Source organism: Vidua chalybeata, chromosome 9 (genome assembly GCF_026979565.1).
Source record: "Vidua chalybeata isolate OUT-0048 chromosome 9, bVidCha1 merged haplotype, whole genome shotgun sequence".
Taxonomy (NCBI): domain Eukaryota; kingdom Metazoa; phylum Chordata; class Aves; order Passeriformes; family Viduidae; genus Vidua; species Vidua chalybeata.
Genome location: NC_071538.1, coordinates 25,797,234 through 25,825,110, shown reverse-complemented (window position 1 = coordinate 25,825,110; position 27,877 = coordinate 25,797,234). Strand labels below are relative to the sequence as shown.

The window sequence follows — 27,877 nt, the reverse complement described above, 5'->3', positions numbered from 1 at the left end:
TCTAGTTGTCTCTCTGTGGCCAAAGCTGTCAATCTACTTAAATTGGTATATCTATAGCAATAGTGATTTCCTGCCATTAATGTTGTTCCCAGTTGTGTCTTTACAGGGCGGGTCTGGTTTAAATCCATCATTTCCACCCCGCCTGCTGTGCTTGCGTTTAGCGCGGGTTCGTCTCTGCGCCGGGGCCCGCTCGGGGCGGGGCCCGCAGCGCGAGCCGGCGCCTCGGGGCCGGGCGGCGCCTCCGCGGCCGCTGCTCCGCCGCGCTTCCTGGGCGGGGCCGGCCCCCGGCTGGGCAGCGGAGGCGGCGGGAGGAGCGGCTGGCGGGGCGGCCCCGCAGCGGGTAAACACACCGGGTGAACGCCGGCAGTCCCGCGGCCTCTCAGGTACCGCGGGCGGCGAGCGGGGCTGCGGGCGGGGCGGGCGCCCCTGGCCGGGCCTGCGCGGTGTCGGGGCGAGGAGGAGCGGGGAGGGGTTGAGGGCTGCGTGTCTCGGCGGAGCCGTGTCGGGTGCGACGTGAAGGAGGCGAAGGCGAGGGAGAAGCGTGCGGAGCCGCTTCTCTGTGGCCCTGTCGGCTCCTGCAGCTCTCGGGCGGCGGTGCCGGCCTGCGCCGCGCCGGAGCGGGGCCCGGGGCCTGGCGGAGCCGCACCGAGGAGACCAGGCCGTGGCGCCAGGCGGGGCAGGGATGTCCCTGCAAGGCTGGCCAAGGTGAGTTCTGCGTGACGGTCGTGCTGGCCCCTTCGTGAAAAAATAGTGAAAACCGAAGTTCATCAAGGAGGAATGTTAGCGTGGGCAGTAGTTCTCCGGGAGCGAGCTGCCTGCACCCTTAGGAGCAGGATCTCTGAGGGAGCGCGGTGTATCGCTCTCAGGGAGGGAACGAAGGATAGTGGAACGGCAGGAGGTGTGGCCATGCTCTTTTTAAAACAATGCGGCCGAGGGGAACTAAGCCAAAGGAGTGACCCGAAAGGTGACCATAACCTGGACGTTGCTCCGTTAGCTCGAAAATACATATCACTTTCCACACCTCAACGTGTGCTAATGAAATAAGACACGTACATGCTTTACATGTATGACTAAAGTCACTCAAACTGCGCCTGGATATGAAGTGTCATAAACTGAAACGCTACCTTTTACCCTCCTTCAAGAAAACAATATAAATATAGGTTAAGAGGGGCGGAGGTCAGAGGAGACTCCACCTTTGTATCCTGGGTCTGTCGGCGGGCTGTGCCTCTTGCCTCCCCCACGGGAACGCCTGTTGGGTAAGGCTCGAGCACCGAGCGCTCCCTCCGGGAATTCAGGGGGCCAGCTACTGTTTGCGACTGTGCTTTTAATCGTCTCCCACCGTAACGTATTTTTTGTCGGTTTCTTGCTCATATTTTTGTGTTCATGTGCTCCTGCAGACGGTGTGTTTATCACTGACAGTCTAGCGTTTCTGTTGCTCAGCAGATTACAGTGTTTTAACCTGAGGGTTGTTGAGCGTTTCCAGACTGTGGTCTGGCCAGGGACATGACCAGACTTACAGTGTGTCTGTCACGCTGTTTGTGAATCTGTGATTGTGGTGGTTCCTACTGAATGGGACTGGACCCACAGTGCTGCACTGGCTCTGTGCTTCCCTTTTTAGTGCTGAATTGGCCATCCCTCGGAATCAAAGCACAGCCACTCCCAGCTCCTCTGGTATCTGAGGAACAGCTGAAATGCAAGGGGAGTTTTTCTGCCAAATCTTCCTCTTAATGTGACAGCAAAACTTGCTTTGCTGTTAACACAATGCCCTTGTGGTGAAGTTCTGCACCGTTTTATCATATTTAGCAATACTGAACTCTGTGCTACACCTGCTGATAACAAAGTCTGAGGTATTGATCCACTCATATAATATAGTTTAATTGTGCATATTATTGTCAGCATTTTCCTTGGGAAAAAAATATGGAAGTGAGTTTAAACCTGCTTAATGGAGAACTGAGTTTTTTTAAAAGCTCCACTTTTAGTTTTTTTTCCATGTAAGATTGTTTCATTTTTTTCATACAGCATGTTACACCCTGACTTAAATACCTGAATTTCTTGTTCTATTCAGTGATACAGGATGCTGTTTCCTTTGGTGTTGTGTGCAGTTGTGCTGATAGGGAGCTGCAAAGTTCAAGAAGATGAATGGATTGACCCCACAGATATGCTCAATTATGATGCAGCATCAGGAACAATGAGAAGACCTTATAAGGTAGAGAAAGAAAGAGTGTATGTCTCTCCCAAAAAGCTAAATGTTGTTGGAAGATTGCTTTTAAACAGTGACAGTAAATAATGATAACAGTATGGTGTTTTTAAGGGCTTATTATGTTGTATCTGAATCCATACACAGAAAAGTCTTTGTGTCCATGGTTAAAATTGCAAGGGAAAAATAGTGTAATTAGCTCAGGACCTTTCCCTGCTGAGCTTCTGTTGCACTCAGATCAAGTCATATCAAGCAGGCTTTTTGTATTTTCACAGGTGGTGCTTGATTTATGCAGGTTGTGGCACCACAGGTTACTGCTCTGGGAAGTACTGGGTTAAGGAACTCTTGCTAATTTCTCAAGTATAGTGTTAAATATCTTGAAAATCAGGTTCCTAACTGATAAAAGTTGGAGGAGTTAATTATTTTATTTTTATTGCTGTATTTTATACAGCAATAGGAACCAGTTTTCCATTTCTTGTGTGAGACTATTGTGAATATCAATGGTATTTTGTAATGCTGGGCCTCAGTTTTCAGAAGAAAGGTCAAAATAGGGATTGAGTGCTTTTAATGAATCATTAACACTGAAGAGAAGATGAACTAGGAAAAAAATCAGTTCTAACCTGATGAATTGTCTCTGTCTTGTGTGAGGTGCGGGCTCTAAATACCATGAGATGCGTGTTGGTTATCTTGTGCATGTGTGCACACATGGCACTGTAAACTGGAGGTGGTTGTAAGGGCACCCTTGATTTTTGCCGTTACTCAGCTTTCAAGATTGGTTTTACAGTCTTAAGTAATACTGTTTAAACACTACAGAGCTTAATTATCTGAAGGTTAAAAGATTACACAGAGTACATTATTGCTCTTCACAGCTTTCCTCATCAACCTCCAACTTCTCCAAGTCCACCTGATAGTCATTAGCATCCTTAAGATCCAGCAGCAAGCTTTGGATCTTTAAGCCTGGAGCCCAACTGCTTCAACTTTTATAAAAAGTAGTAGTTTTATTGTTGTCTCCTGCAAAAGTAGAACTACATCTTAAATGAAAAAAATTACTACTTTGTGTTAGTCCATCTTCTCAGGATTTCTTTTCTGCTCTGCAGAGTTTTTAGGTGGGCAGGCTATGTGGGTCACTCGAGCCCTCAAAACCAAACTTTGTTTCAGCATGAGTTCACTGATTCACGTGCTGTTGTGCTTCCTCTTGGAGACTTCCCTCAGTGTGCCCACATGGTTGTGTAGAAGCGGCGCTGCTCCGACTGGCTCTGAGTAATGAACAGAAAACAGAGTGCTCTGGAGTGGATAAAGGCAGGCAGCCCAAAATGGGGTTTGTGCTTACTTGCAGTCTGGCTGGTGGCGTGGCCAGCTGGACTGGGAATTCACCTGGCTGAAAACTGCCCCTTTGCCTGCTGAGTCAGTTTTTAGCCAGTGCCACTATCTAATCTGATGCACTCTGTGGATCACCAGCACTCGAAGGAGGGGAAAGGGCAAGTGGGGGAGGACAGGCAAGACCTCACCTTTTGAAGGCAGCGTACATTTAGATAAACTCAAAGCAATTGTCCATCTGGAGGCTAAAATAACAGCAGAGAGGTAACTGCAGTGTCATTGGGAGAGTATCAGAAGCAAAGATCTGTACTCAGTTTTTAGCTCCTTTGCTCATTCTAAAGTGATGTGACTGTAGAAGTGTAACAGGGCATGTTGGTCAAATTCTTGGAATCTAAAAATATGGTTTTCTTCTGTAACTTTAGCCAAACTATCATGACTCTGAGGAAGAGGCTGTGGATACAGTCAGTACTGAAATCTCGCGTTGTTCCAGGGCAATAGACTCCTTGCAACACAAGGTTTGTTCTTCAGAGTACTTTCCAGTGTTTTATAGTTTGTGCTTTCTGATGAATCTCTTCTGGATAGTACCAAACATCTGCATTGCTGGCATAATTTATTCTTTGTGGAAGAATAAAGAATACCTCTAGGCAGAGGAGAGACTGGAAGTGGTTTGAATTAATTTTCAAGTTGTTTTCTGCCTACAAAGGTCTGTTTCCTGACATGTTTTATAGTGTAGCAAAATCGATAGGAGCTAGGTGCTTCTGTCTAGTGTCAACAGTTTAAAGGTGTGATGCTGATTACACCATGCTGTTCTCAAGCTGGTCAGTCCTGTTTGATTTTAAGGGGTGGGTTGTGGGCACAGAGATAAGGACAATGTGCAGAGCTGCAGCTCTCACGCGCTGCTGTCAGACCCCCTCCCAGGATGTGGGGATGCTTGTGTGGCTACTGGGGCCCTTACTGCCCTCAGCCATTTGGATCCCCAATGGGATATGTGTCATTTTAATGTTGTTTTAGTTGTTCCCTCTTTTTTTCCTGATGCAAACTTTAAATGTAAGGAGATCCAGATGTTTACATTTGTTTCTAGCCTTACTGAAGTCAGGATTTGAATAATACTGGCAGATGTGAAATTTCCAGTACTGGTCAGTTCCATGGAAAGTTGTATGGTCAGTAACCACATACGTTTTTTATCTGGCATACTAACCATGGAATCATTGCTAAACTAAAGAAATGTGCCCCTGTTAATCCTGAGTTAAATGTGCTGGAGTGTTTGGGTTTTTTTCTCTCCTATGAAGAAGCTGGTTTGAGCAAAGTGAATAAAAGTGTCTTTTGCACAATTGCAGATTGCAGAGTGTGAGAAGAGGAATGCCAAATCACAGGAGAGCCGTAGCTTTTATATTTTTAAGCGATTCTTGAATAAGATTTTAAATGAAGCTGGAAAACTTGGCCTTGTAAGTATTTGAACAGTTACTTTAAAAATTACTTAATTAAAATGAATTCATATTACTGTTTTATGTAGTTTTCACAGTTACTAAGCATTGAGTAATTATGCTGTGTACTTTAAATTAAATGAAGGGAACTGAATGGCAAAGATTATAGAAATATGTGCATCCTATACTGCTGAGGAGACACAGTTGTCGTTTGATCTGTAAAGCATCCAAAGGAATTCAGCGTATCTAAACATCTGTTGCTGGAATGCAGCTATAGGAACACCTTGTTCTGGTCACATTAATGGTTGGAAACTGGAAGGAGCCAGATTTGGGTTGTTTGTTGTAGACTTAAAAGACCTGTACTGTAGGGCTACCATGTTAACCTGCAGAGGGTGGAAGTGAGGAGAGGTGACCTGGGAGGAGTACAGAGAGATTGTCCAAGCAGGGGCAGGCATCGGGTTAGGAAAGCTAAAGCCCAGATAGAATTAAACCCCTAAGGAAGGGATGCTGTCCAGTGGGACCCTGACAGGCTTGAGAGGTGGGTCCATGCAAAACTCATGAAGTTCAGTGAGAGAGGGTGCAAGGTCCTGTATATGTGCTGGGGCAATGCTAGGAAGAAGAATAGGCTTGAGTGCAGAATGGACTGGGACTGTCCCTCGGGAGAAAGACTTGGGAGTGCCGGTGAACCTGACAATGTGAGCTTGCAGCCCAGAAAGCCAACTGCACCCTGGGCTGCATCCAAAGCAGAGAGGGGACTCTGCCCCTCTGCTCTGGTGAGACCCAGCCTGCAGTGCTGTGTCCAGGGGTCCCCAGTGTAGGGAAGAACATGGACCTGTTGAAACAAGTCCAGAGGAGGCCACAGGGATGGTCAGAGGGCTGGAGCATCTCTCCTGCAAAAATGGGCTGAGAGAGCTGGGGCTGTTCAGCCTGGACACAGCCAGGACTTAGCCTGGAGAAGAGAAGGCTCTGGAGAGACCTTAGGGACCCTTTGAGTATCTAAAGGGGGGCTATAAGAGGGACCTTTTACAGAGGTGTGCAGTGCTAGGACAAGGGGGAATGGCTTTAAACTGAAAGAGAGGAGGTTTAGATTAGATACTGGGAAGAAATTCTTTGCTCTGAGGGTTGTGAGACACTGGAAGAAGTTGTCTAGAGAAGTTGTGGATGCCCCATCCCTGAAAGCATTCAAGACCAGGCTGGATGTGGCTTTGAGCAATGTAGTCTAGTGGGAGGTGTCCCTGACCATGAGGGGTGGAACTAGATTATCTTTAAGGTCCCTTCTAACCCAAACCATTCTGTGATTCTAACCATCAAGCAACAGTAGCTTATTAGAGTTTCCATACAAGAACCACCTTATTACTTTCTTCATGCAGTGGTTTCAGCTGGGGTAGAGTGAATTTTCGTCCTGGTAGCTGGTGCAGTGCAGTGTTTTGGATTCAGTGTGAGTGCACTGTTGATAACACTCTGGTGTTTCAGTGGTTGCTCACTGGTGCTTTCTCTAAGTCAAGGGCTTCTCGGTGCCTCGTGCCAGCGAGGAGGTGCAGGAGGGGCTGTGAGGGAGGTGGCCAGGACAGCTGAGCTGAGCTGGCCACAGGGACACTGCAAACCATGGCTGCTGTGCTCAGCATGACCTGGGGGAGTTGGCTGGGAGGGGCTGATAGCTGCTGGAGGATGGGCTTGATCAGCTTGGGGAGCAATTGCATTGTGCACCACTTGTTCATCTGGGTTTTATTTCCTTCTTTCTCTTTTCATGACTAGTAATATTACCATCACATTTTATTTTGTTTGCAGTTCTTGTCTCAGCTCATGAGGTTTACCTTTCTTCTCATTCTCCTCTCCATCAGGAGGGATATTGGAGGGAGTGAGTGGCTGCATGATACTTCAGTTGTTAGCTGGGCACTTTATTATATTGTCTTTGGAGATTTTGTTTATTCAGAGGTAGAAGAATTGATTTTTAGTAATAAGCAAAATTACTTTTAAATAAGGAACATTTATATTAGCAACGTAAAACTTCTTATATTAGTTTTTAATAGATCCTATCTTGTATTATCCAGCTATGTCTGAGGCACACAGTGTATCTGTAATTATTACTTGTTAATGACCACTGGTCCTGAAATCTTAGTAACAGGTGAGATAGTTAATTTTTTTAGTTTTTTTTCCTGTAGAATTGAAGTATTACAAACCAATTGAATTGTGTTTCATGTAGTTTAGATGAACAAAAAGGTTCTAGAATCATAGTGTGCCCCCTGTCCCATGTTTTCATCCTGCAGTCTGCTTCAGAAGGGTGCTGGTACAGAATGAATATGATCAGTTTTGGCCTATGGATGCATTTCTATTTCCAAATAAGCAGCTTTTAACCATTGTTTTGCTTTGCTTTGAATTCAGCCTGGGGAAGATGTGGGCCATGTGCATTACGATGCTGAGATCATTCTTACAAGACAGACGTATCTGGAGATCCTCAGGTTTGTCAGTGAGGAAGCCTGGCAGCCAGGTGCCCTGGATGAGGCACTGAGTGATATTTTGATCAACTTTAAGCACCATGATGATCAAGCTTGGCGGTGGAGATTTGAAGACACCTTTGGAATTGATCTATATAATTTGGCTTGGGTAAGAGAATAAAGGTTGATTATTGGTTTTAATTGCTTTTTTACTCAGTTTCTCTGTGCTAGGGAATTAATATTACCATCTTAACTCCACAGATAAAACAATTCTTTCCATCATACTTCTAGTGAGTAATTTTTTTTTTTGGTTGCTGAAAGATGTATTTGCTTTAAGAAGGAATTCAAGTTTTTTATTCCTGTGGTCATCTGTTCTCTATTGTAGCTTTGGTTTGGGGCTTTTTTCTGGTGTGGCTTTTTTTTTCCTTGTCTTTTATATCTGTGCTGCCAGACTCATTATGCTCTACCACTTTCTTACCAGTAGAACTGACACCTCATGCATTATAGATCTTCCAGGTTTGTCTCTTGTTCATCTAGTTGTTGAAGCTGTTGGCTTCTCCAAGAGTTGGAATATATACTGAGACAAGTATATATTTAAACTCCTATAGGTCAGAGGACTTTGCAAATTTTGTGGAAAAAATTGTGTAGGGTTGGAGGGTTGTATGGGAATTATAAAGTGCTAAGTTGAGGATCTCTAATAAGCTGAAGCTTTCTGAAGAAATCTTTACAATTCAGAATATGCCAATGTTTTATGCTGACATAATCTTGCAAGTAGCCTGTCTAGATTTGAGGGGTCCCTGGAAGCCAGATGACAAAAGCAGGCTGTCAGTACCCTCTGATAGGGGTCCTTAGGTGGAAAGACACTGTGGAGTACTTCAAAGAAGTCTTGCTGCTGGTACCCAAACTGTAACTTTGTCTCTTTACCGAAGTGCAGGAGTTGGCAGCAGTTGTTCTGTGGTTCAGAGCAGGCACAAACTGCTCGAGCAGTGCCTGACACCAATTTGATAATTTAGAAGTGTGGTGGCTAATGTAACAAACATCCTAAGGAAGAAATAACTAAATATCACAAGAAACAAATGAGGAATTGCAGTGTAAGGCTGTGACAGGGATGAATATTAGTACTGCCACAAAACTGTTCTGCCTTGTGCTCAGATGGGCTGTGGGAGCAAGGAAAAACTCACCTATTCTTTGTAAATAAAATTAGTAAAAACAAAAGTTGGAAGTTTCTTCTTGTGTACTGTCAGTAAGCTTGGAAAGGTCCAAATATGGGTCATAATTTTTTCTCTTTTCTTTTTCAGCTGCTCTTGTGCTTAGTGTGCATTGTAATTGTAATGGCTACAGAACTGCGGACATGCGTTTCTCGCTTTGTTCAGCTAAAACATGTTTTATTTCTAACCTTTCTCGTCAGTTTTGTATGGAATTGGTTTTACTTGTATACGGTAAGTTCTGGACTCTTAATGGCTTTTTGGCTTAGAACTTCACAGTTATGAGGGAGTTAAGGTTGTTTTAGTTCCTTTGGTTAGTTTACATACAACTTTTAATTAACTGCAAAATAAAAAAGGGATAAACATTTTCTTTTGCATGTTGATGGGTGTGTTACGCATAAAGAACAAGAGAAACCCTGACAACTGTATTCTGCTGTAGAGGTGCACAAAATTCAGAGGGCACTAGAACTCTGATTTCACTATGTGGGCAAGGCAAATGTAACCTCTGACTAAAGCAGCTTGGTAGAAAAGGTATACAGAAATGTATTCAAGAGTTTTTTTCTTAAGATTCCCTGGTAGAAACTGTGTTTGATGTGATGGACCAGATAAATGCCTCATTAATGGTGATTAAATGGCTGATGGCACAATCAGATCAGTTTTACTGAGGAGGAATTTAAGATACCAGATCAAAGCCCAGCCACAAAATCTGCCCTCACATCTTGTCAATCAGGATTGAACTGCAGCTTGTCAGACCTAGGGAGAGCAGAGTGCTGGAGAGTGGGATGGCTCTGGCATGGGGTTGGAATGCCATGCAGAAGGCTTGGATTGAGGCAGTAAAGAATGTCAGTTTTGCAACAGATGACTTGACTGGATTTTTCTGTTTTGATTATCAGTTGCAAACAGTAAGGCAAAACTATAATAAATATAGGTATTTCTTATGGGAATTATTTGAAAATAAAAGAGGATGCTTTAACTAGTAGTTGCATGACAGCTAGTAATAGCATGACAGCTAATGAGTGTCTCTGTTCCAGAAACATTGTAAGGAAAGATGTCATCAGTTTATAGTTCTTTTTGCCTTGGACTTGTATCTTTGAATATTGGAGTCTGGTCCTTTGACAATTCAGACTCCTTTTGGAGAATAACTTGGAGGTAGCCATTATCTCAGGGGTTTTGTCCATTTCTAGGAAGTTCTTAGAATTTAACTCCATTAAATTGTTTAGGTAGTAAACTTTTCTAAATACATATTACATGGGGAATTGTCATTACAAGGGGACAATGGGGAAATTGTCATGTATGTGGGGAAGTATCCCAAGGCTGCTGAGAGCAAGCACAGAGAGCTGAGGAGCAGCACTCCTGGCTGCAGCCAGCTCAGTGTGTGTTTCCCTCCCTGCTGTCCCTGCAGCTGGCCTTCGCTCAGCACCAGGCAGAGGTGGCCAAGATGGGGCAGTTCGACAAGGTCTGTGCGGAGAAGCTGGAGTGGTATGGAAGTCTCATGGGTAAGTTCTTGTCTTGGTACTTTGCTGTAGTAGTTAAGATCACAAAATAGCAATCTCAGGATACTTGGATTTCTTCATGGGTAGTACAGGGAATTCTCTTCAATACACAATTACATGGTTTTACCCTTTTTCCATCCCATAAGACTTTGTTTTCTAGGCCTTGAGAGGAGAGCTGATCACAGCACTGTACTTGGGGTATGTCATGGTGTTACTTCTTTTTCTTGTAACTTATCTGTGTTTCTCCAGCCACCATCCCCAGTACCATTCAGTGCCATTTACCAAAGACAGGCAGCCAGAGTTCAGGACAAGGATTTTTTTTCATGTATCAGGCCTGTGAGTACAATGGATTTCAGGAATTGGTTCTGTAATTGTTTGTTCAGGTGTTACTATTTTACACAGAAAGCTGATTTTTTTTTTATTAGCTGTTATTTCTATTCAGTGCTATAGCAGGTAGATGAAGGGTGGCATCTCTTTAAAGAGTGCTTGTTACGGTCTTTTCTGTGTAATTTCTTGACTCTGTTGTTTTTGATTACACATCAATGATTTACATTCTGACTGCAGTTAAACCAGACTACAGAAACACTGATGTCATGGATCACTTGTTTATAATGTAAAAGTTCCCTTAAGAATTAAGACTTCCTACTTGTAACTAAAAGATACCGTTGAATCCAGCAAGCAAAGTAGACAATTTCAATCTCCTTGCAGATGAGCAGTAACACAGAATGATGCTGTGTCAGTAGCTGTGAACACAGTGTGCAAGTTCATAGTTTCCACAGATGAGACTTTTTCCCCGAGGCTTCTGGGGACTGATCTCATCTAAAGAGCTTTCTTGATTATACATTGGAAAACTTCAGGTTCTTCTCTTTCTTTCCAGCCTTCCCTCCCCTTCCTGCATCCCCTTGACTGGATGAACCATACTGCCAAGCCAATCTCAGATGTGTAAAAATAAATCTGAGTTTTGAACTGTATCTAGAAGAGTTCTCTTCCATCTTTAACTTAAATGTTCCTTTCTGTATTGCTGCTGTGTCACAAAGTATCTTTTTAAGAAGTAGTAATAATATGTGTCTGCTTCGACTTCAGAATGGCTTAGAAGTACATGGACGTTTCAGGATGATCCCTGTAAGAAGTATTATGAAACTCTGCTTGTGAATCCTGTTTATATGGTTCCACCATCAAAGGTATGCCAAGCCCAAAGGGACTGCCAAGGCCTAGGTTGTTGTTTGTGTGACAACACTGGTTTTCTGTTTATTTCCTAGGCCTTGGCAGTAACTTTCACCAACTTTGTAACTGAGCCTTTGAAGGACATAGGACAAGGTATTGGTGAATTCATCAAGGCACTTATGAAGGAGATACCGTTAATTCTGCAGGTTCCAGTGCTCATTACGATGGCTCTGGGTGTCCTGGTTTGTATACATTCATCTTACATTTAGAAGCTCAGTTTTATTTTTTTAATATTAAGTGTGTTTATATTTAAGTATTATCTAGTATATTATGTATTTCCTGTTTGTACAGCTGTACAGATTTCTTAGCACAAAGAAATTACTTCTGCACGGGAATTTTTTCTTGACAAAGGTTTCATACTACAGTTGGTCTAGAAATTAAAAGAGCCAAGTTTTGTATTCAAACCTTATTCCTCTCCCACTCCCCAAGTGGTATATAGTAGCATTAAACTGCTTAAATCTTAGATTCTCTGACAGTTTATTGCACCTTAGTTCCCATTTCTTCTTTGAGCCATTACATTGTGATGTGTGTAGCTGGCATTTAACACAAAGGCATCGAGTTAGAGCCTTAAACCTCTTTAATGTAGCACTAACAATGAACTGAACCTCTTTAATGTAGCACTGAACCTCTTTAATGTAGCACTAACAATGAACTGCATCCAGCCTGGCAGTTCCTGCAGTGTGGTCAGACTGCAGAAAGCTTGAGCTGGAGCCGTTCTCTTCACCTGAGCTTTTCCTTCAGGGTCTTTCAGATATATGACAGGAAATCTGTGTGAAAACCATAGGCTGCAGCTGTTTGGTGTTTTGCTCAGTTTGGGGTTTTTTCCTCTCCCCCAGACTTTTTGCTATGGTGCAGGATCATCACTGTCTGCATTAAGACACTTAAGATCTTCTCAGAAGAAAAGTCTTCCTCTGCCTGCTAGTGAGCAGGAGCAGATAGCCTTTGGGCAGTACGATGGGAGGACAGGAGACGAGTACTATGTGCAGCAGCAGCCGTATGTCCACAGAGGCCACCAGGACAGAGGGGACGCCGCCACGAGGCCTCTCCTCAGGCTGAGAGTGTGCAACAGCAGCAGGAGCCCGGACACGGCACACGCCAGCGACGAGCCGGACACACAGGTACCAGAGCCTGATCTGTCTCCTGGTGCTCTGGGATTAAACTGAGCAGATTGCAATGGCACTTGCTAGAACACATCTAAACAACACGCTTAAACCCAGATCTGAGGGAGAGAGGAGCTAAGGAACTACACGTTCTCCTCTGGAACAGTTCGATAGAGGTGTCTTGGATGTGTTTCTTCTGGAAAAATATCTTGCAGTGGCTAACTGTGGCAAGAAACTACTGAATTAAAACTCTTTATGGTAAAGACAACTTCAGTTTTGAGAGATCAGTATGTATGTCGGCCTGGTCAATCATGATAACCCACAGAAGAAACATGGAGGAAAAAAGCAGTGCCGACTTCCCTGTAAACTACAGAAAATTCAAAACAGGTTTATGCTCTATATTGGGCTTATTTACATGTTCTGTTTCCCAAGGGAAAAAAAATACCTGTCATGCTTTGGGTGAGCCCTACCCCTTGAGCTGGGATGCACTTGAAACAATAGATGCTGTCACTTTTGATAGCTTAATTAATAGATTATTATTAATTTTTTGCAGAACAGGTTGTACACTGAATCTGAAGTTCATAGACCTGAAACTCTCAAAGCTGAAAACCTTACTGGAGAAGCTCCACTTGAGCAAAAACAGGAGACAGGCGAAGTGGAGGGAGAGACTGGAGAAAAGTGTGACCCTAATAAAAACCTAGAACAGAAAAGTTCTGCCACGGAACCTTGTGACGAGAAGAAAAAGAGTGTTTTACATGACTCCCAGGAAAGAGACTAAGGAAGACCCAGGGTCTGCTGTAAGTTCTGTCTGATCTTTCTTTACTTGTCATGTACTTGCTAATTCTGCTCCCATTCTCAAGTGTAGAAGAGAGAAGAACATCAGTAAGCTGTTAGGTGGGGTTGTAAAATCTGGGAGAGGGTACTCTGTCTGGAATCTGAAATAAAGGTGTTAAGTAAGATGATACACCTTTAAGTGGCCAGAAAACCCCAGGCTTCTGGAGTGTTGCTGCTTGTTGGAAATCAGGTTTGTGTAATAAGTTTTGAGTCATTCCCATAATGCTAATTCCCAGCTCAAATGTCTCAGGTCTGTCTTTGGGTTTATGTTCTTTAAAATCAGTTTGCTTCTTGTCAGCCCAGTTTTAGGACAGCTGACAGATCTCCTCCTGGTGTAATGATCTGCAGAGAGTGAGAACCTGATGTTGTAGCAGGTGGTTTTTAGGCAGTTCAGAGCTGAACAGGGCCAGGACCAGGAGCTGCCCTGGGGATGGACATTGCAGTGGTTGTTCCCCAGAACTCCCCAGCCCGGCTCGTCCTTAGCCAGAGCAGCTGAGCTCAGGCACAGGAAGCAGCACCTGTGCATTTCCTGTGTGTGGCACTGGAAATTGGGGTGCTGCAGGTACTGCCCCAGGCCCATGGGAGTTGGTGCCCAGTGCCCACCACCCCTGTGATTCCCTGGTGCATGGGCACCTATCACACAAGCTGTAGAGCAGCATGAGCAGCTGTTTCTTGAAAGTAAGTACTGCTTGAAAACTTCTGCTGATTGCAGAACTGTTCTGAATTAATGTAGAAAACAGTTAGCTAAATATTACCAAAAAACCATAATGCTTGAAAAAACTATTTTTTATTAAACAGAATTAAAACTAGGGTTTAATTTTTTTTTATAGAAATGATTTTTTCTTCCAAACTGTGTTTCTGCAAAGAGACTAAATACTAAAGCTATTTCTTCTCTTTTTTTAAATTACTTTTTTAAAAAAAAGTATAAAAGAAAACAGAACTTTTTTTTAGGAAATACAAATCAGGGAGGAAAAATCAACTTTTCTTTAAAAAGAACATAAAAAATTAAGTCTTGCACTAGATTGAGACAGTGGTAGAATCCACTAATGAGCAATGAAAGAATTGACAGAGAAAAAACATCATAATAATTTTGATATACTAGAGGCAATTAAGAGGGAGACATAGTACCAGTACCTCAGACACTGCTCTAAAAGCAGATACCAAATGCAAGAGCAGGGCCAGCTCTGTAACTACTGCTCACCAGTGTGATGCTGCTGCTATTTCTGTGAAAAATCAGGAGAAAGGAGACAAAGCTACTAATTGTAGTCATCTTAAAAAAGGCAAGTGTGCTTTTCCAGCAAACCAGAATGATCCATAGGATGGTGCTGTACATGCCTCTGGGGTCTTCAGCTGGAATTGGGTCCCTTTATAGCTGAGGGTAAGTGGACTCTCTGCTCATCCATTCTCTTTGCTTGCGAGCGCAAAATCAGGCTGAAAAAATCCTCATCTGGTACAGTGGGGCCTTTGGCAGCTCCTGGAGGAGCACATCTTTGATCATCCAGTCTGGAACCCTACAGATAGACCAAGCAATAAAAGCTGCATGTTTACAGGAAGATAAGGAGTAAGTGAACAATATTAAGTGAAAAAACTACTAGAAGCATTTGCTGCCAGATTTAAAGCTAGTAGAGAGATTTAATTTGTAAGTTTTGTTTCAAGTTAAACTTGCTAAATGAAATTATTGAGAGTCCAAGTGCAACTAAAATGACCCACTTGTCCCATGTGTCTGAAAATGACCACCCCAGTTCAGGTCTTTGACATATTGCAAAATGAGATTTAAGTGTCCTTCGTTCAGAAGGAGATTTTTTAGCATTAGTACAGGGTGTTTCTGGTCTTACACACCAGGAAGTACGGTTGTCTTCCTTTCCTTTCACAGGGATTAAAAAATGGCTGCAGTGGTGTGAGATTTGGGAAGGCACTCCTTGAAGGGCCCTTGCCTCCACACTGTGCAGCTGGGTACAGTTTAATGCCAAGGCTACAGAGCAGGTGGCAAACCCTGCTGGGCTGGGCTCTGCTGCCAAGCTGGAGAGTGGTGTTCCCCACAGGAACAGGTGGAGGGCAGTTGGACACAGGAGGAAAAGCACAGCTTTCAGCGGTGGCTGGACCTGGGACAGGCACCCTTGAGACAAAAAGGCTCAAAGGCAGCACCCTGCTGTGCTTGTTTCAAGCAGTCCATACTGATCAGAGGAGATGAAATATTTTTTCAGTCCTAAAAGAGAATATTTCTAGATCCTTTGCTTGACTCACAGAGGAAATGGACAAGCTGCTATAACAGAACATGGTAATTCAGCAGGCTCATGAATACTGTCACTGTAGACACAATTCCAGGTGCTGCTTTCTCAACCAGGCTGCCATACTTACTGAACTTTGGAAAACTCAGCATCTGAATTTTATATTTTGGCTGCTTATCAACCAATCAGACATACCAGCAAGTCTTTTTAATTATTTTTGGTCTAATTGGTATATGCACATGCTCTAATATAAAATCAGTCACCTCACTTGTATATTGCTATAAACTATCATTTAAACTTAATCTCATGGGAATGATGACCACTCTTACCACCAAAACCTGGATACTGAATTCTTTTAGTTGATAAATTAGGATTGCTGGTGTATCAGGTGCCCTCCCTAGCAAGCCAGGTCTAAACACTTAAATCCATTTTACATACTCCTTGTAATAGCCTCACTTGTTTTTCTTCACTTTTTAAGCATTTCTTGCTTTTTAATACTTATTGTGATATAAATACCAAAATTACACTTACTAGACACTGGATAGTTAAAATAAACCCCAACCCTAATCTTTTGTTCTCTTATATTCTTCCTTATCTGTCAGATCAATATGCATCTTAAAACACAGTGGCTTCCTTACAGGAATTCAGTAGCAGGAGGCCCAAATGAAGCTCCCAGAGACAGGAGCTGAGGAAGCTGTCCTCAGCTCTAAGCTCTTACCTGGCATTTAACCAATATATCGAAGAAGTCGTCATCCAGGTCCCTGTTGCTGCTGGCCACGAGGTGGCCCAGCACAGCCTGGCTGCCGTGCTGCCGGAGGCGCAGGCCGGGCAGCTCGCTGAAGCTGGCGCGCTGGTCATCGAGCCGCCGGCTCTGCGAGCTCGCCAGCAGGTCCAGGAACTCATCCGTGTGCGGGGACACGACGGACGTGGAAAAGGCTGCCCAGGACAGACAGAACAAGTTAAAGTTAGCCTAGGAATAAATCCATTGCTGTAGTGAGTCTTGCATGCAAATACATTTTGAAAACAGCATTTGGCAAAAACTCGAGTCAAATACAGATTTACTCTTTAAAAATTACATTTTATCATCGTTTTAGGTGGAGTAGAGGATGTTGCCACTGAAGCAGCTGAGAGTCTGTTCTTCTCCTGGAAGCAGCACCTCTGATCATCCATCCTGTTACTCTGGAACCGACTCAGCAGATCAAAGAACCCTTCGTCTGCCATTGTCTCACGGCTGCTTTTCTGAAAAGGAGAAAATGTAGGGTATTTGACCTTAAAGTGCCTACAGCTGGGACAACTGCATCAAGAGTTTCAGTCCGGTGATATGCTTGATATTTACGTATCTGAAATTTATTAAATAAATTTTTTCTAGTCAACCATTTCTATAGCCAGAGATCTATCCAAGGAGGAGATGCTAATGCTAGGGCAGCACTTTGGAGAGTGAAATATATTAGAAATGTCTCATTTGCTGAAGTGGAAAGAAACAGTGCTCTGATCATGATAAAATGGGAGTTATTCCTCCTCAGCCATTAATCCAACAAAACCCCAAATGCCCATGAGAGGAAAAAGAAACAAGATCAGCAGTGAACAGTTGCCATTGTCTCCTCAGGTCTGTGACCAAATGACATGGTTCTTTTATTTTGAACTGACTTCTCTTAAGAGTGTAATAACCTAAAAAGTATGTCCAAAATATCTCCCACTGCCTGAATCAGAAAAACTGGATTTTGCTAAGTTTGGAGAACTGGGGTCTAGAAGAGACTTAGACCTCAGCTTGCAAGTAAATTTTATTTCTAACTTCAAAAAATCTACCACAAATAAAATGTTTCAGTAGTAGGAAAATCTTAAAGCTGGCACCGCCACTGAGAGAGCTGTAGAATGACAGATTCTGCATCACTTTAGAGCCGTGGTGTTTAAATCAAGTTAAACTGAACAGGACAGCTGCAGGAAGGTGTTTTCCACAATTCTGATCACACAAAGATGAGTAAAAGCCATGATCTCCACAGCTCACCACACTTACCCTCTGAGAGTTTGGAAGTCGATGATCAATGGAATTACTGGCATCCTGCAAAACTTTGGAGGTAGTGCCGTTTTTGTACTTTTTGCCTTTTAGTCGATTTACAAAATGAAGTTTTGCTGAAGTTTTGGCAACCAGTGGTTTCTGTTTAGCAAGAATCTCACTGTTCCAGTTTGGAACCTAAGAAAACAAGAGTCAGGAAATTAAGGCTTCTGATTTTACTTACCAGTACTGTTACCTCTTCCTGGCTGCTGCTTTTCCTCCCCAAAATGAGGCAGCTTTACACTATTTTGTTCTTGCAGCCACAAGGATGTACCCAAAGAGGCTCTCGAGTGCCAGTGCTGATTTCAGCTGTACTGACTACACATGCTGTGAGATTTTATTGATTAACATAACATGCTTTGCCTCACTTGAAGAGACTGGAATTAGGTATCCCAGTGTGGAGGGGAAAAAATCAATTTCAGTCTGCCACTGGAATCATTTATGCAGAACTGCCAGCCCAGTGTTGAAAGGCAGAATGTAAAAGAAATCTCTCATAGACTGACACAAGGATTTTAATCAGGAACTCCCATTGCCAGAAGATTTCTGAGCTTGTGCGGGGGGAAGCTGTTTTGCCTGTGACTCAGCTGTAACATTCTGAAATAGCATCCCTACTCAAGATGGAGGTTGAAGCTTCTGATGGCTTGCAAGTTGGTTGAAATCTCAAAGTGAAAAACACAGCATGTGTTTTAAGTCCCTATAAAATGACTGTAACCAAGGAAAAAGTGTTCAGAAGAGGTAAGCTAAAGCTTAGGAATTTTATTCTGAATTACTTTCATGCTGCAACCTCAACCTATCTCTATAGAGATGAAAATTCCTTTGATGCTCATTACAGAACCCCATTCTTTCTCATTTGTGCAGGGAATAAAGCAAGCTTCCCACAAGCTATTACAGCCATTACCTGTCACATGCTGTTACCTACGTGACAAAAGTATTATTTGTTAGTATTGTCAGACCTGCTGTTATGGAGCTCCTATGATCAGCTAAATTAAAAAGGGAGGCAAATGGCACATCAGCACACCCTCAGAAATATTGCACTACAATCTCAGCAGCAGAACAGAAAGAAGCAAAGTGCCAACCTTTTCTGGTGTTAATTTCATAAGTTCCATGTTCTCCATACTGTAACGGCGTCCTCTTGGTCTGCCACCTTCAAGAGACAAATTCATCTTTTTATTATTTAAATTTATGGTGTCACTTGACAAGCTGTGGCTGTACTCATCTAAGGTCTGAGGTCCCGAGACACAGACACAATTAGAACACACAAAGAAACTAAGCAGCAACCTGTGATTCACAATACAAATCCTCCAGAAAAGGAGGTGCTGAAGGGGTCCAATACTGCAAGAACCTTTTTTAGCTGCTGAGGAGAAAACCAAGCAAACTTGTATACTCAACCCCAACTCAGTAAAGAACTCAGATTCTTTTTCAAGTTCTCTGTTGGGAAACTACTCCAGAAAGAGGCACATACCATTCAAACTGTTTTCCACTGCATGGCTTTCTGCCATCATGGAGTTGTTTGTGCTGTAGCTTAATCCAAGAACCATTTGAAGATCTGAGAGGTTTAGTCTGGCAGTGAGTTCTCCACTTCTGTCTCCTACCTTCAAGCAAATAAAATAAGCAATTGTATTACCTTAACAAATACTCACTTGTGTAAGTGTAAAGCCATCCTTGTCCCCATGACTTCTGAGAGAAAAAGGCTGAAAAGGTTTTCCTGGTTGAAGACTGAGAACATCTTTTCAAAGAAGTAACAGCTAACAGGTAACATGAAAAAGCCTAAAATAATATCTGCTAGGCCACTAACTTGGGAGTCCATGATGACATTGTGAGTGCTGACACTAGAACTAAGGAGCTGACTGGCTGAAATAACATGTAATCAGCTGTCTCTGGAATAACTGAAAATGCATTCCATCACTCAAAATCAGATGCACGAACACACCTCCATAAAACCTCTGTGACTGAGAGCAAAAGCCAACAGCCAACATATGGGAGTATGAAAATCATACCTCTCTTGAAATCTCCAGGTGCCTTTCTGCAAAGTGGATGGCTTGGTCATGGTTTCCCAGAGCAGTATAAGCATTCCCTAAACTCCAGCAGGCTCTTCCTTCCCCAATTCTGAAAACAACACACATTTGCAATTACACCTCTACCTGCTGAACACCAGAGGTCAGGTTTTCACAGTACTGCCAAAGTAGTTTGCTGGACCAAAAAAATGGAGGTAATCATCAGAGACCATTCTACCACCAACATATTAAATATTGTATTTAAGGAGTGTGATCTGGTTATACATAAATATGAACAAATTTAATCAAAATTTTTAGGTCCACAGCAAACAAGTTAATTTTGTAAGCATGGGACATTGTATAACCTACTTTGCTCCTCCTCAGTTTGCATGCCTTATTAGTCCTCCATATTCTTACTGACTTAAGAAGAGGTACATTTAAATGTTGCAAAAAATTATGGTTGCACCCAACACTATAAAAAAGACCTCAGAAATCAGTATTGTAATATAAACATTACTTGCTGCTGTGTTATTCTCCTTCCCCCATCCCTTTCTATATTATTAACTTGTAGAACACAGATTCTTATGAAAGTAGGGTGAATTATTGTAATGAACTCATGAAAGACAGATCTGCTTTTCTTTTCCTTAGTTTACACAGATGTGCTGACAGGAGATGATGTAGAAACAGTCATTCATCTATTTGTCTTTCATCTCAGACTCATTAGTTGAAATAGCATTATGAGTAATTTTTGTTTTCCATATGAAAACCAAAGCCTAGCATTGGGGGAATTCACATTAATGCAGCTGTCACATGGGGAACAGTGACAGTAGCGTTGAAGGTAACAGGATTTGCTCTGAGTGTTACACATACATTAAACAGTCTCTTAAGGCTTACTTGTCATGTAGCTCCTGAGCAATCACAAGGTGTTTGAGATGATAATCAATTGCTTTCTCGTAGTCCTGGAGCAGAGTGTAGGTGTTCCCCAGGCTGTAGCAGGCCTGCGCTTCCACAGCTCTGTCCTTCAGCTGCCGAGCCAGCTGCAGCGTCCTCCTGCAGGAGAGGGTCAGTCAGCTCAGAAACCAGCACAAGGAAAAGCTTTCAGAAGTGCACATGCACAACTGAAAATCACTTATGCAGCTTCATCAAATTAGGGCAGCAGGCTAGCAAATGATCAGTTAATAAACTATTATCTTGTAAACCCTTACAATCTCACACTTGTAAAGTCTTCCACTCCCCTCCACTGCAACTTACTTCTTTAGAGAGCAGGCAGATTCCTCAAAACAGCAGCTTATAATTTACTGCTTCTTTAATAATTTGTAGGAGTGTCCCTGGCAGGTTGCACTGTTTAATACCAGTGTTACAATACCTACTTTCCCATCAGCACGAGCAGGACAGGCCTGTACTCACCAAGCCAGCGGAGCTGTACTGGGCAAGAAGAATTTGTGTGCTCAGAGGGATCTGCTCAGTACTGAGGCTTTTCTCCCTAAGAACAGATGAGCTCTGACATCCCAGTCAGATGCTAAGAACATCTAAACTGTATTTTATGGTATAGCTGTATAGCCAAGCTTTTATTTTCCCAGGTACAGCAGCAACTGCTTAGTGGTGCAGAGATGAAGACAAGTCTGGCTTGAGAATACAGACTAAAGATGTAAATTGATGTTGCTGTACACCAGCTCTCTCAGCTGGTGAGCACACCTGAGGCAGCCACCCATCTCAGGGTAGGAAAGCTACTCACATCATTCCAGAACTCACTAAGTTACTGAGACAGTAATGCCTGCTTCTAGAATAATGGGAATAAATGCCTAGCAATGAAAGCTGTCTGTCTACAGCACTGCAAAGAAACAATTTAAAGTAGCAAAAGAGTTAAAAAAAATAAAAACCATTAATGCTGCCCTCCCTTAAAAGAACCAGAATAGTTAAACAACAAAGGGAAAATTTCTTTGCTAAACAAATGGAAATTTTCCTCAAGTATATGTTGAAGCAATGGCTGTTCCACAGTAAGCTATGGTATCAGGCACAACAGAAGTAAACTGTACAAGAGATATAAATTGCATTTATCAGCAGTCACTCACCTGTAGTATTCAGCAGCAGTTTCAAACTCCCCCAGGAATATGTAGGCATTTCCAAGGTTGCTGTAAGCTCTTCTTTCTGCTGATCTATCACCAAATTCTTTTGCAATTAGGAGACGCTTAAAAATGTGAAACAACTGCATTAGTTACTCCACTTTATGCTTTGTAACATACATTTGCATGCAGAAATGCATTAAAAAATTGCAATCTTTAGGTCAAGAATGCTTTATAAGAACAGCCAAACTTGAAGTTCTTGCCATTAAGATTTAAAACCTGCATTAAAAAGCTTGCAACAAGATCCAACACAACACGTGTACTAAAGGTCAGGAGCAACCTGATATTCTGCTAGGACAGAATTCATTACTAGCATATTGTTGTACCTGTTCATGGGCTAAAACTGCACTCCTGAAGTTGCCCAGAAGATAGTGTGTGTTTCCCAGATTTCCAAAGGCACGTCCTTGTGCTGCTCTGTCACCCAGCTCTGTTACTATTGACAGGTTTTCCCTGTTTTGGAGGAGAGTGAGAAACAGAATAGTGACTTTTAAAAGGTTTGGTTTTTTCTCACAGTAATTTAAATACTAATTTTAAAAATTATTATATAAAGGAAAAGACAGAAATATTCTACTTTGGCCTATTTTAATGGCCTTTAAGTAACCATGAATCTGAGTAAGAAATACTTTCTATAAGATACCAAACTCCACTGCATTCTTACTCAAGCCAGTGTGCTCCCCTCTTGTTACACACACAGGTATAACAAGGTCCTGTTGTCTCAGCCTGGTTTGAAGAGTTCTGCTGGTTTCTAACTAAGGGTTGTCAGGTACAGTACAAGTGAGGGCATGATAAAAACCAGTGCACTGTCTTGTTGAAAAAACCGAACTGACAGGTACCTCAGTTCTGCAGAGAAGCATTCCATAGTTTAGCTCATGGCACTGCAGATCTCCCGCATCCTAATGAACTACATGATCACTTCCCCCCAGCCCCCAACACATAAAGCTACTACTTACTCATAATACTTTGCAGCTTTCTGTAAAGCATTTTTCACATCATCTGGAAGTTCCCCTGGATCATGAGTCCCAGCATTAGCTACATTTTTCCCTTTAGAGTGATATACATTTCCCAGATTATACAGTGCTCTTGCTTCTCCAACCTGAACCAGAAGTAAAAGAAGGCATTAAAATTTCATGCTTCAAGCTCTTCTGTCACAACAACTATTTGTTCAGTGCACAGATGGGAAAAAGTTCCTTAATTACTTGTCAATACACACCCTAACCATTCTGAACATGTTATCACCTACCCAGTCATAGACCTCAATCCAATTGTTTTGCATACTACTTCTTTTTGAAGAGCAAGATACATTCTTGAGGTAAATTACCATTAAAAATGAAATTAAACAAAACTGCCACAAAATAGGGTAGTATTAACCTGGACCTATAGTCTTCCAGGTACAAACAACTGTATTCCAACTAATAATTCATACTGCCTAGAAGAAATAATTGAATATTCACTATTTCCCTCTGAAAGGTGCACGTTCCTTACCAGTATCATAGGGTTCAGGAATGTGTGTTAGCACTTTACATCCAAATTTCAAATTCCTGCACAATTCTTACCTTATCATTAAGTTCTCTGGAAATATCCAGATGTCTCTGACAGCAAACGATAGCTTCTTCAAAATTCCCAAGTACCTTTAAGGTGTTGCCCAGGTTCCCACTAGCTTTAGCTTCTCCCAGTAGATCTCCAATTGTCCTAAAATTGCAGCAATTAAGTACCCAGAAAACAATGTGTCATTTAAACTAATGTATGGTAGTGAATTACATGAATTTATGAAAGAGGCCACAACTATGTAAATGTGTATGTGTTCAGTTCATTTGATATCTGAAATGCACTCAAACATTGTTCAGTCTGTGGTTACAGACATCTGTCAGTGCTGTTTGCCAGCTGCTGGCATTCATGGTATTGATTATCTGCTTAACATTTATTTTTTAACTTCACATCTTTTAAGAAGAGAATAGAGAGAAAATTCTTAAAGATTATTTAGAAAGACAGTCCCAGCATTAGAAAGAGAGGTTTAACTGCATTTGTGTTTTACTTGACCATCTCCTTTTAAGTAAAAATCTTTAACTTAAGAAGACACTTAATTGTAAGGTTTAAGACTTACAGTCTCCTCTGGAGCTCGAGGCACTACTTCATTTCTAGATTTTAAATGAGACTAAGACAAGAGACTGCCACTGAACCACTCAGACTGTCATACCTGAGGGACAGCACAACAAAACAAATGCCCCAAGGTCACTGCACAGGAGCAGAGTACAGCAGGGGGAAGAATAGATTTATGCCTAAACTGAGGTTAAGTATATTATATGCCTGGGTCTTTTATTGGATCTAAACAAATCAGTAAAAGTCAGATACATAAATAGAATATGAAAGGGATAGGGTTTTAGGATTACGAGTTTTACACAGATAAACATTAAGGAGTTCTGTCTAGTAAACAAGAGAGCAGCTTAACAATATGGAGAACTAGAAACACTGAGTTTTAGAAACGCAAAAGGGTAAAGAAAGGGTGGATTTAAAGCAGCCATTTAATTATCCAGAAACCTGGTGAGGCCTCGGTCAGTTCTAGGATTATGCTGCTAGACCAAGTATTAGCTGCCAGGTTAGAGGGCACCCAAGTGACCTGCCAGGCCCCCCAGCCCTCTGCCACCACCACATTCACTCATTAGCCAGTATTAATAGCAGGGTTTGGCAGGACAATGAAGAGCTGCTCGTATCTCCCAGAATGGGATGACATGGAGAACAATTACCTTGCAAGAGTTAAATCATGGTGATGGTATTCCAAGGCCTTTGCATATTCCTGCAGGTAGAAATAGGCATTGCCCAGCTGGCTGTAAATAGCACTCAGGGTTCGTAAATCTTCAGTTCCAACCTGGACAGCTGCTTCAAAGAAAGACACTCCAGCCCGGCAATCTCCTGCCTTGCACAGGCGCTCGCCTTCCAGAGCCAGCTCCAGGCAGGAAGCCTCCATCCTGCACCCGTGACAAAAAGGCCAACAGTCACTCCAAATGCCACACTGTCCAGCACCTGAGCTCCGAACAAGGCATTATTTTACTCAGAGGGCCTCTGTTTAGGAGATGGAATCAGCACCACACTACACCAAGAAGCTTTGCTTTAGAGTATTACAAAAACTAAGGCTGAAATGGAAATTACAGCTTCGATGGTGAGGAGCAAAATAACATTTGAACAAACAGCTGGAATTTCTTATTTTTTCCAGTCTCAGAGGAAACCGAACACTGCTTTGTCTACAGGGAGCACCCAAAGGGTTCAAAAACAGTTTTCACCATCTAGATAATTTCAGAAAAGTTACCTAGAAATCAAGCTATTACTGACAAATACTGATTCTGACAAATGGAAGCACTTCAGATTTTTAGGGTGATGCCATAGTAATCTGCAAAATGATTCACAGGAAAAAAATTATATTAGAATATTCTATGTATCAAAGACTGACTAATTTTCCTCAAGCTGCTTCCTCTGCAATACTCCTTGGCACTTAATTTCTTATATTAGCACTGCTATGAAAATTCTCACTGTAAGAAAAAATATCTAGATTCAATTAATGACAAAATGTATGTCAATTCAAGTTGCTTCACTGATACAACATTATTCCAGAACCCACTGGAACTTTTTTTTAATGAACAAGTAATTGTGCAATTATACATGTACAAAATACAGCAGTCATGAATGAATTAGTAGACTATTACATTTTGAACATGAACAAAGAGCTGATAGAAAACTACAGTGGCATTCACGTGCATTTTTGCCTCTGTGAGCTCAGGAGTACAAAACATAACATTTCAGTAAGTGCTAACAATTTTACCCAAACATTTCCTGCTTTCTGTTTCTGAGTTGCAAGGGAGGCAGGGGAGAGTAAGATGAGAAAGACAACAGCTCCAGGTCTCAATCTTGAAGCAGTATGGTTCTCCAGCTTTTTCAGGATACATGCATTTTAAAAAGCTTGCAAAAATGTCAGCATTTTATTTTTTAAAATATTTTTTTCAAAACAAAAACCCAGGAAGAGACAGTCTGTAATTGTTGGAAAAGTATATGCTAACATTGCCAAAGAGTGGACAATCAAATGCTGGCTTTTGCAGAAGTTATTTTAGTAGAAATACCAGATGTCACCTGTTCTGACATGACATAGTGATGAAGTTTTTAACATACCTGCAATACATTTCTTAATTTTCTTAAACTAGAAAAAATTGATTATACAAACTTCTACTCAAATCTGAACAGGAAGAAAATATTTTTGAAAAATCTAATTACTTCCAAAAGATATAGAAGAATTGGGATCACAAGTACAACACAAAACACAAAATACTACCATACCTGCTGGTCTTCGACATGCCACAACTTAAGCACAGTGAGATGACTGACATGTTTAACTTTTGCAACCAAATGCACTGTCTGTTTGGTAGTTGCTAAAGATGCTGACAGCAAAAGATAACTCCAGCATGAAGTTCTTGCCAAGCCCAACTTTCCAGGCTGGATATCCATAACACATGCAGTATTTTTAGGTTTGCAAACCCTTCTCAGAGAAGTTAGAGCATTCCTATTAGCTACAACACACCACCTGGCTCTCATGACATTGTGCATGTGTCGAATGTAAGACAGAAGAAGGCAGAAATGATTAAGTACAATTAAGTACAAGGCAGAAATGATTACACCATCAGCAACTGAAGGTTTAAGACTTAAAACACTTCATTGGGTAATCTTAATCCTATCCAAAGAGGTTCTCTCCGGGCACCTCATGTTAACTGACATGTCCAATTAGAATGACAGCCAGAAAATATGGTGCTTCTCAGTGCAGAGATTTGGACCATTACACAGCCACACTCTTTGGATTCTTGCTTGAATGGCTAAAAAGAGCAGAACTTCCAGCAAAATGTGTGTGACATAACACTGAAAATGCTACAATGGACTCTGCTTCATAAGTGAATTTATTCCATTAAAAAAAATATTTTTTTTACCTGTGATGCATCAGCCACATAATCAGTGAAGAAAAGGCAATTTAAAAATGTACAAGGGCAATATCAGAGTGCCCCCCTGAGAAACTGCATTCGTCTAATTTCACACTACACCAAAAAATGCCAAATGCCAAGGCAGTATTACCATTTCATCAGGAAATTTGAAATACAGTCATTTGACTTTGCAACCGTAGATTTAGTATAACTTATAAAAATGAAAGACATGGGATCTTTCACACAGAACACAACTAAGAAGCAAATGGCTTATACTCAGACTGATGAAAATCAGCTGTTATTACAGAGTGTTTAAATTCAACCAGAATTACAGGAAGTAAATGAAAATGGGAATTAAAAATTGCTTGAGTAAAAAAAGAATGCAAAAATGACACAACTCTTGAGAGGTTGTGTTAACAGGTTGCTAGAATCCGTACAGCAAATTAAAGTTTTAATTCTATCTGGATCCATTTCTTCTGACCTACCATTTCAAAATCTAAATAAGCTATACTAAAATAGAACAGAGAAAATTAAATATTTATTTCCACAGTTGTCTGCACTCAATATTTTATTCAGGTTATATAAGAGCTATGAAATCACTCAGTTATTTTAAAAGTTTCCGAGGCTTTTCCATCAAGTACCAAAGCTGGATTCAGAAGACGTTTGGTTTTGGTTTATATTTGGTTTTTTTTTCTCCCCTCTAGTACTTAAAGGACTCTTATGTAAATTAACGCCTTTACTTTTTTTTTTTTTTTTTTTTTTTTTTTTTTTTTTTTTTTTTTTTTTTGGTGGGGTTTTTTAGTATTTACATAGATGTTCTCCACCTGTCACTACCAATGGTTAAATAGCACTTTGTTAGACTAGACAGGGCCAGGTTATCAATGTTTTAGGAAGTCATTAAATAGTTACAAGGAGAATATGACATTACATTCTCTGTTCCCTGGGCTGAATTGAATTATTTACTCAACACCCAGTGGCCAAACAAGAGATTCAATGTATCTGCAGAGAGGAGATGAGAACAAGCCCCATTCATCTGTGCACTTCTAAGGCAATTCTGTTCCTGCTGAACAGAATAGCATTCTCTCAGATGTTACTTGAAAATGCTCACACAGGGCTTCATTTTGTTATCATGTCTATAGCTGCCTGGCATCTCCTCAATAATTTCTCCTTTGTAAAACTGTCTCATCCTTATCTGGCCCTCAAAGCTTTTCCTCCTGCCTGGCTCCCCAGGATTTTGTCTTTTCTTCTTCCCTCCCCCGCCTTCTTCTCTGACCTTTTTCATATTTTATTTTAAACCT

General features: G+C 41.7%; 2 protein-coding genes across 5 annotated transcripts in view; one reads left to right on the top strand and one right to left on the bottom strand.

Annotated features, from left to right (window-relative positions):
- The first annotated feature begins 300 nt into the window (after window positions 1–300).
- CLCC1 (chloride channel CLIC like 1) lies at window positions 301–16,830 on the top strand. Of its 3 annotated transcripts, none has more exons than XM_053949843.1 (12): window positions 301–383; window positions 2,066–2,206; window positions 3,937–4,029; window positions 4,852–4,959; window positions 7,321–7,542; window positions 8,672–8,812; window positions 9,981–10,074; window positions 11,155–11,252; window positions 11,331–11,477; window positions 12,132–12,413; window positions 12,949–13,192; window positions 16,552–16,830. In XM_053949843.1, exons 2-11 carry the CDS (start codon window positions 2,075–2,077, stop codon window positions 13,171–13,173), a joined length of 1,542 nt encoding a protein of 513 aa, XP_053805818.1. In that variant the 5' UTR covers window positions 301–383; window positions 2,066–2,074; the 3' UTR covers window positions 13,174–13,192; window positions 16,552–16,830. The 3 variants fall into 3 exon arrangements, with proteins under 3 accessions (XP_053805818.1, XP_053805816.1, XP_053805819.1); XM_053949841.1 differs by lacking the exon at window positions 301–383 and adding an exon at window positions 508–705; XM_053949844.1 differs by lacking the exon at window positions 301–383 and adding an exon at window positions 1,228–1,256.
- The window catches only part of GPSM2 (G protein signaling modulator 2), a 26,918-nt gene continuing 13,041 nt past the window's right edge, over window positions 14,001–27,877 (bottom strand). For both annotated transcript variants that reach the window (XM_053949839.1, XM_053949840.1), the window contains exons 3-15: window positions 24,369–24,590; window positions 23,181–23,316; window positions 22,578–22,720; window positions 21,954–22,077; window positions 21,577–21,692; window positions 20,399–20,554; window positions 19,508–19,616; window positions 18,973–19,102; window positions 18,587–18,654; window positions 17,472–17,648; window positions 16,534–16,696; window positions 16,176–16,393; window positions 14,001–14,740 (exon numbers count right to left, since the gene is read on the bottom strand). In XM_053949839.1, the coding sequence (XP_053805814.1) occupies window positions 14,576–14,740; window positions 16,176–16,393; window positions 16,534–16,696; window positions 17,472–17,648; window positions 18,587–18,654; window positions 18,973–19,102; window positions 19,508–19,616; window positions 20,399–20,554; window positions 21,577–21,692; window positions 21,954–22,077; window positions 22,578–22,720; window positions 23,181–23,316; window positions 24,369–24,590 (1,927 nt within the window). In that variant the 3' untranslated portion in view covers window positions 14,001–14,575. The remainder of the gene's footprint in view (window positions 14,741–16,175; window positions 16,394–16,533; window positions 16,697–17,471; window positions 17,649–18,586; window positions 18,655–18,972; window positions 19,103–19,507; window positions 19,617–20,398; window positions 20,555–21,576; window positions 21,693–21,953; window positions 22,078–22,577; window positions 22,721–23,180; window positions 23,317–24,368; window positions 24,591–27,877) is intronic.

Bases quoted from the DNA above. Each gene is read 5' to 3' on its own strand.
- CLCC1 (XM_053949843.1), top strand. From the start codon at position 2,075: ATGCTGTTTCCTTTGGTGTTGTGTGCAGTTGTGCTGATAGGGAGCTGC. The intron at 2,207-3,936 runs GTAGAGAAAGAA...CTGTAACTTTAG, and splicing joins CAATGAGAAGACCTTATAAG to CCAAACTATCATGACTCTGA. The intron at 11,478-12,131 runs GTTTGTATACAT...CCTCTCCCCCAG, and splicing joins CGATGGCTCTGGGTGTCCTG to ACTTTTTGCTATGGTGCAGG.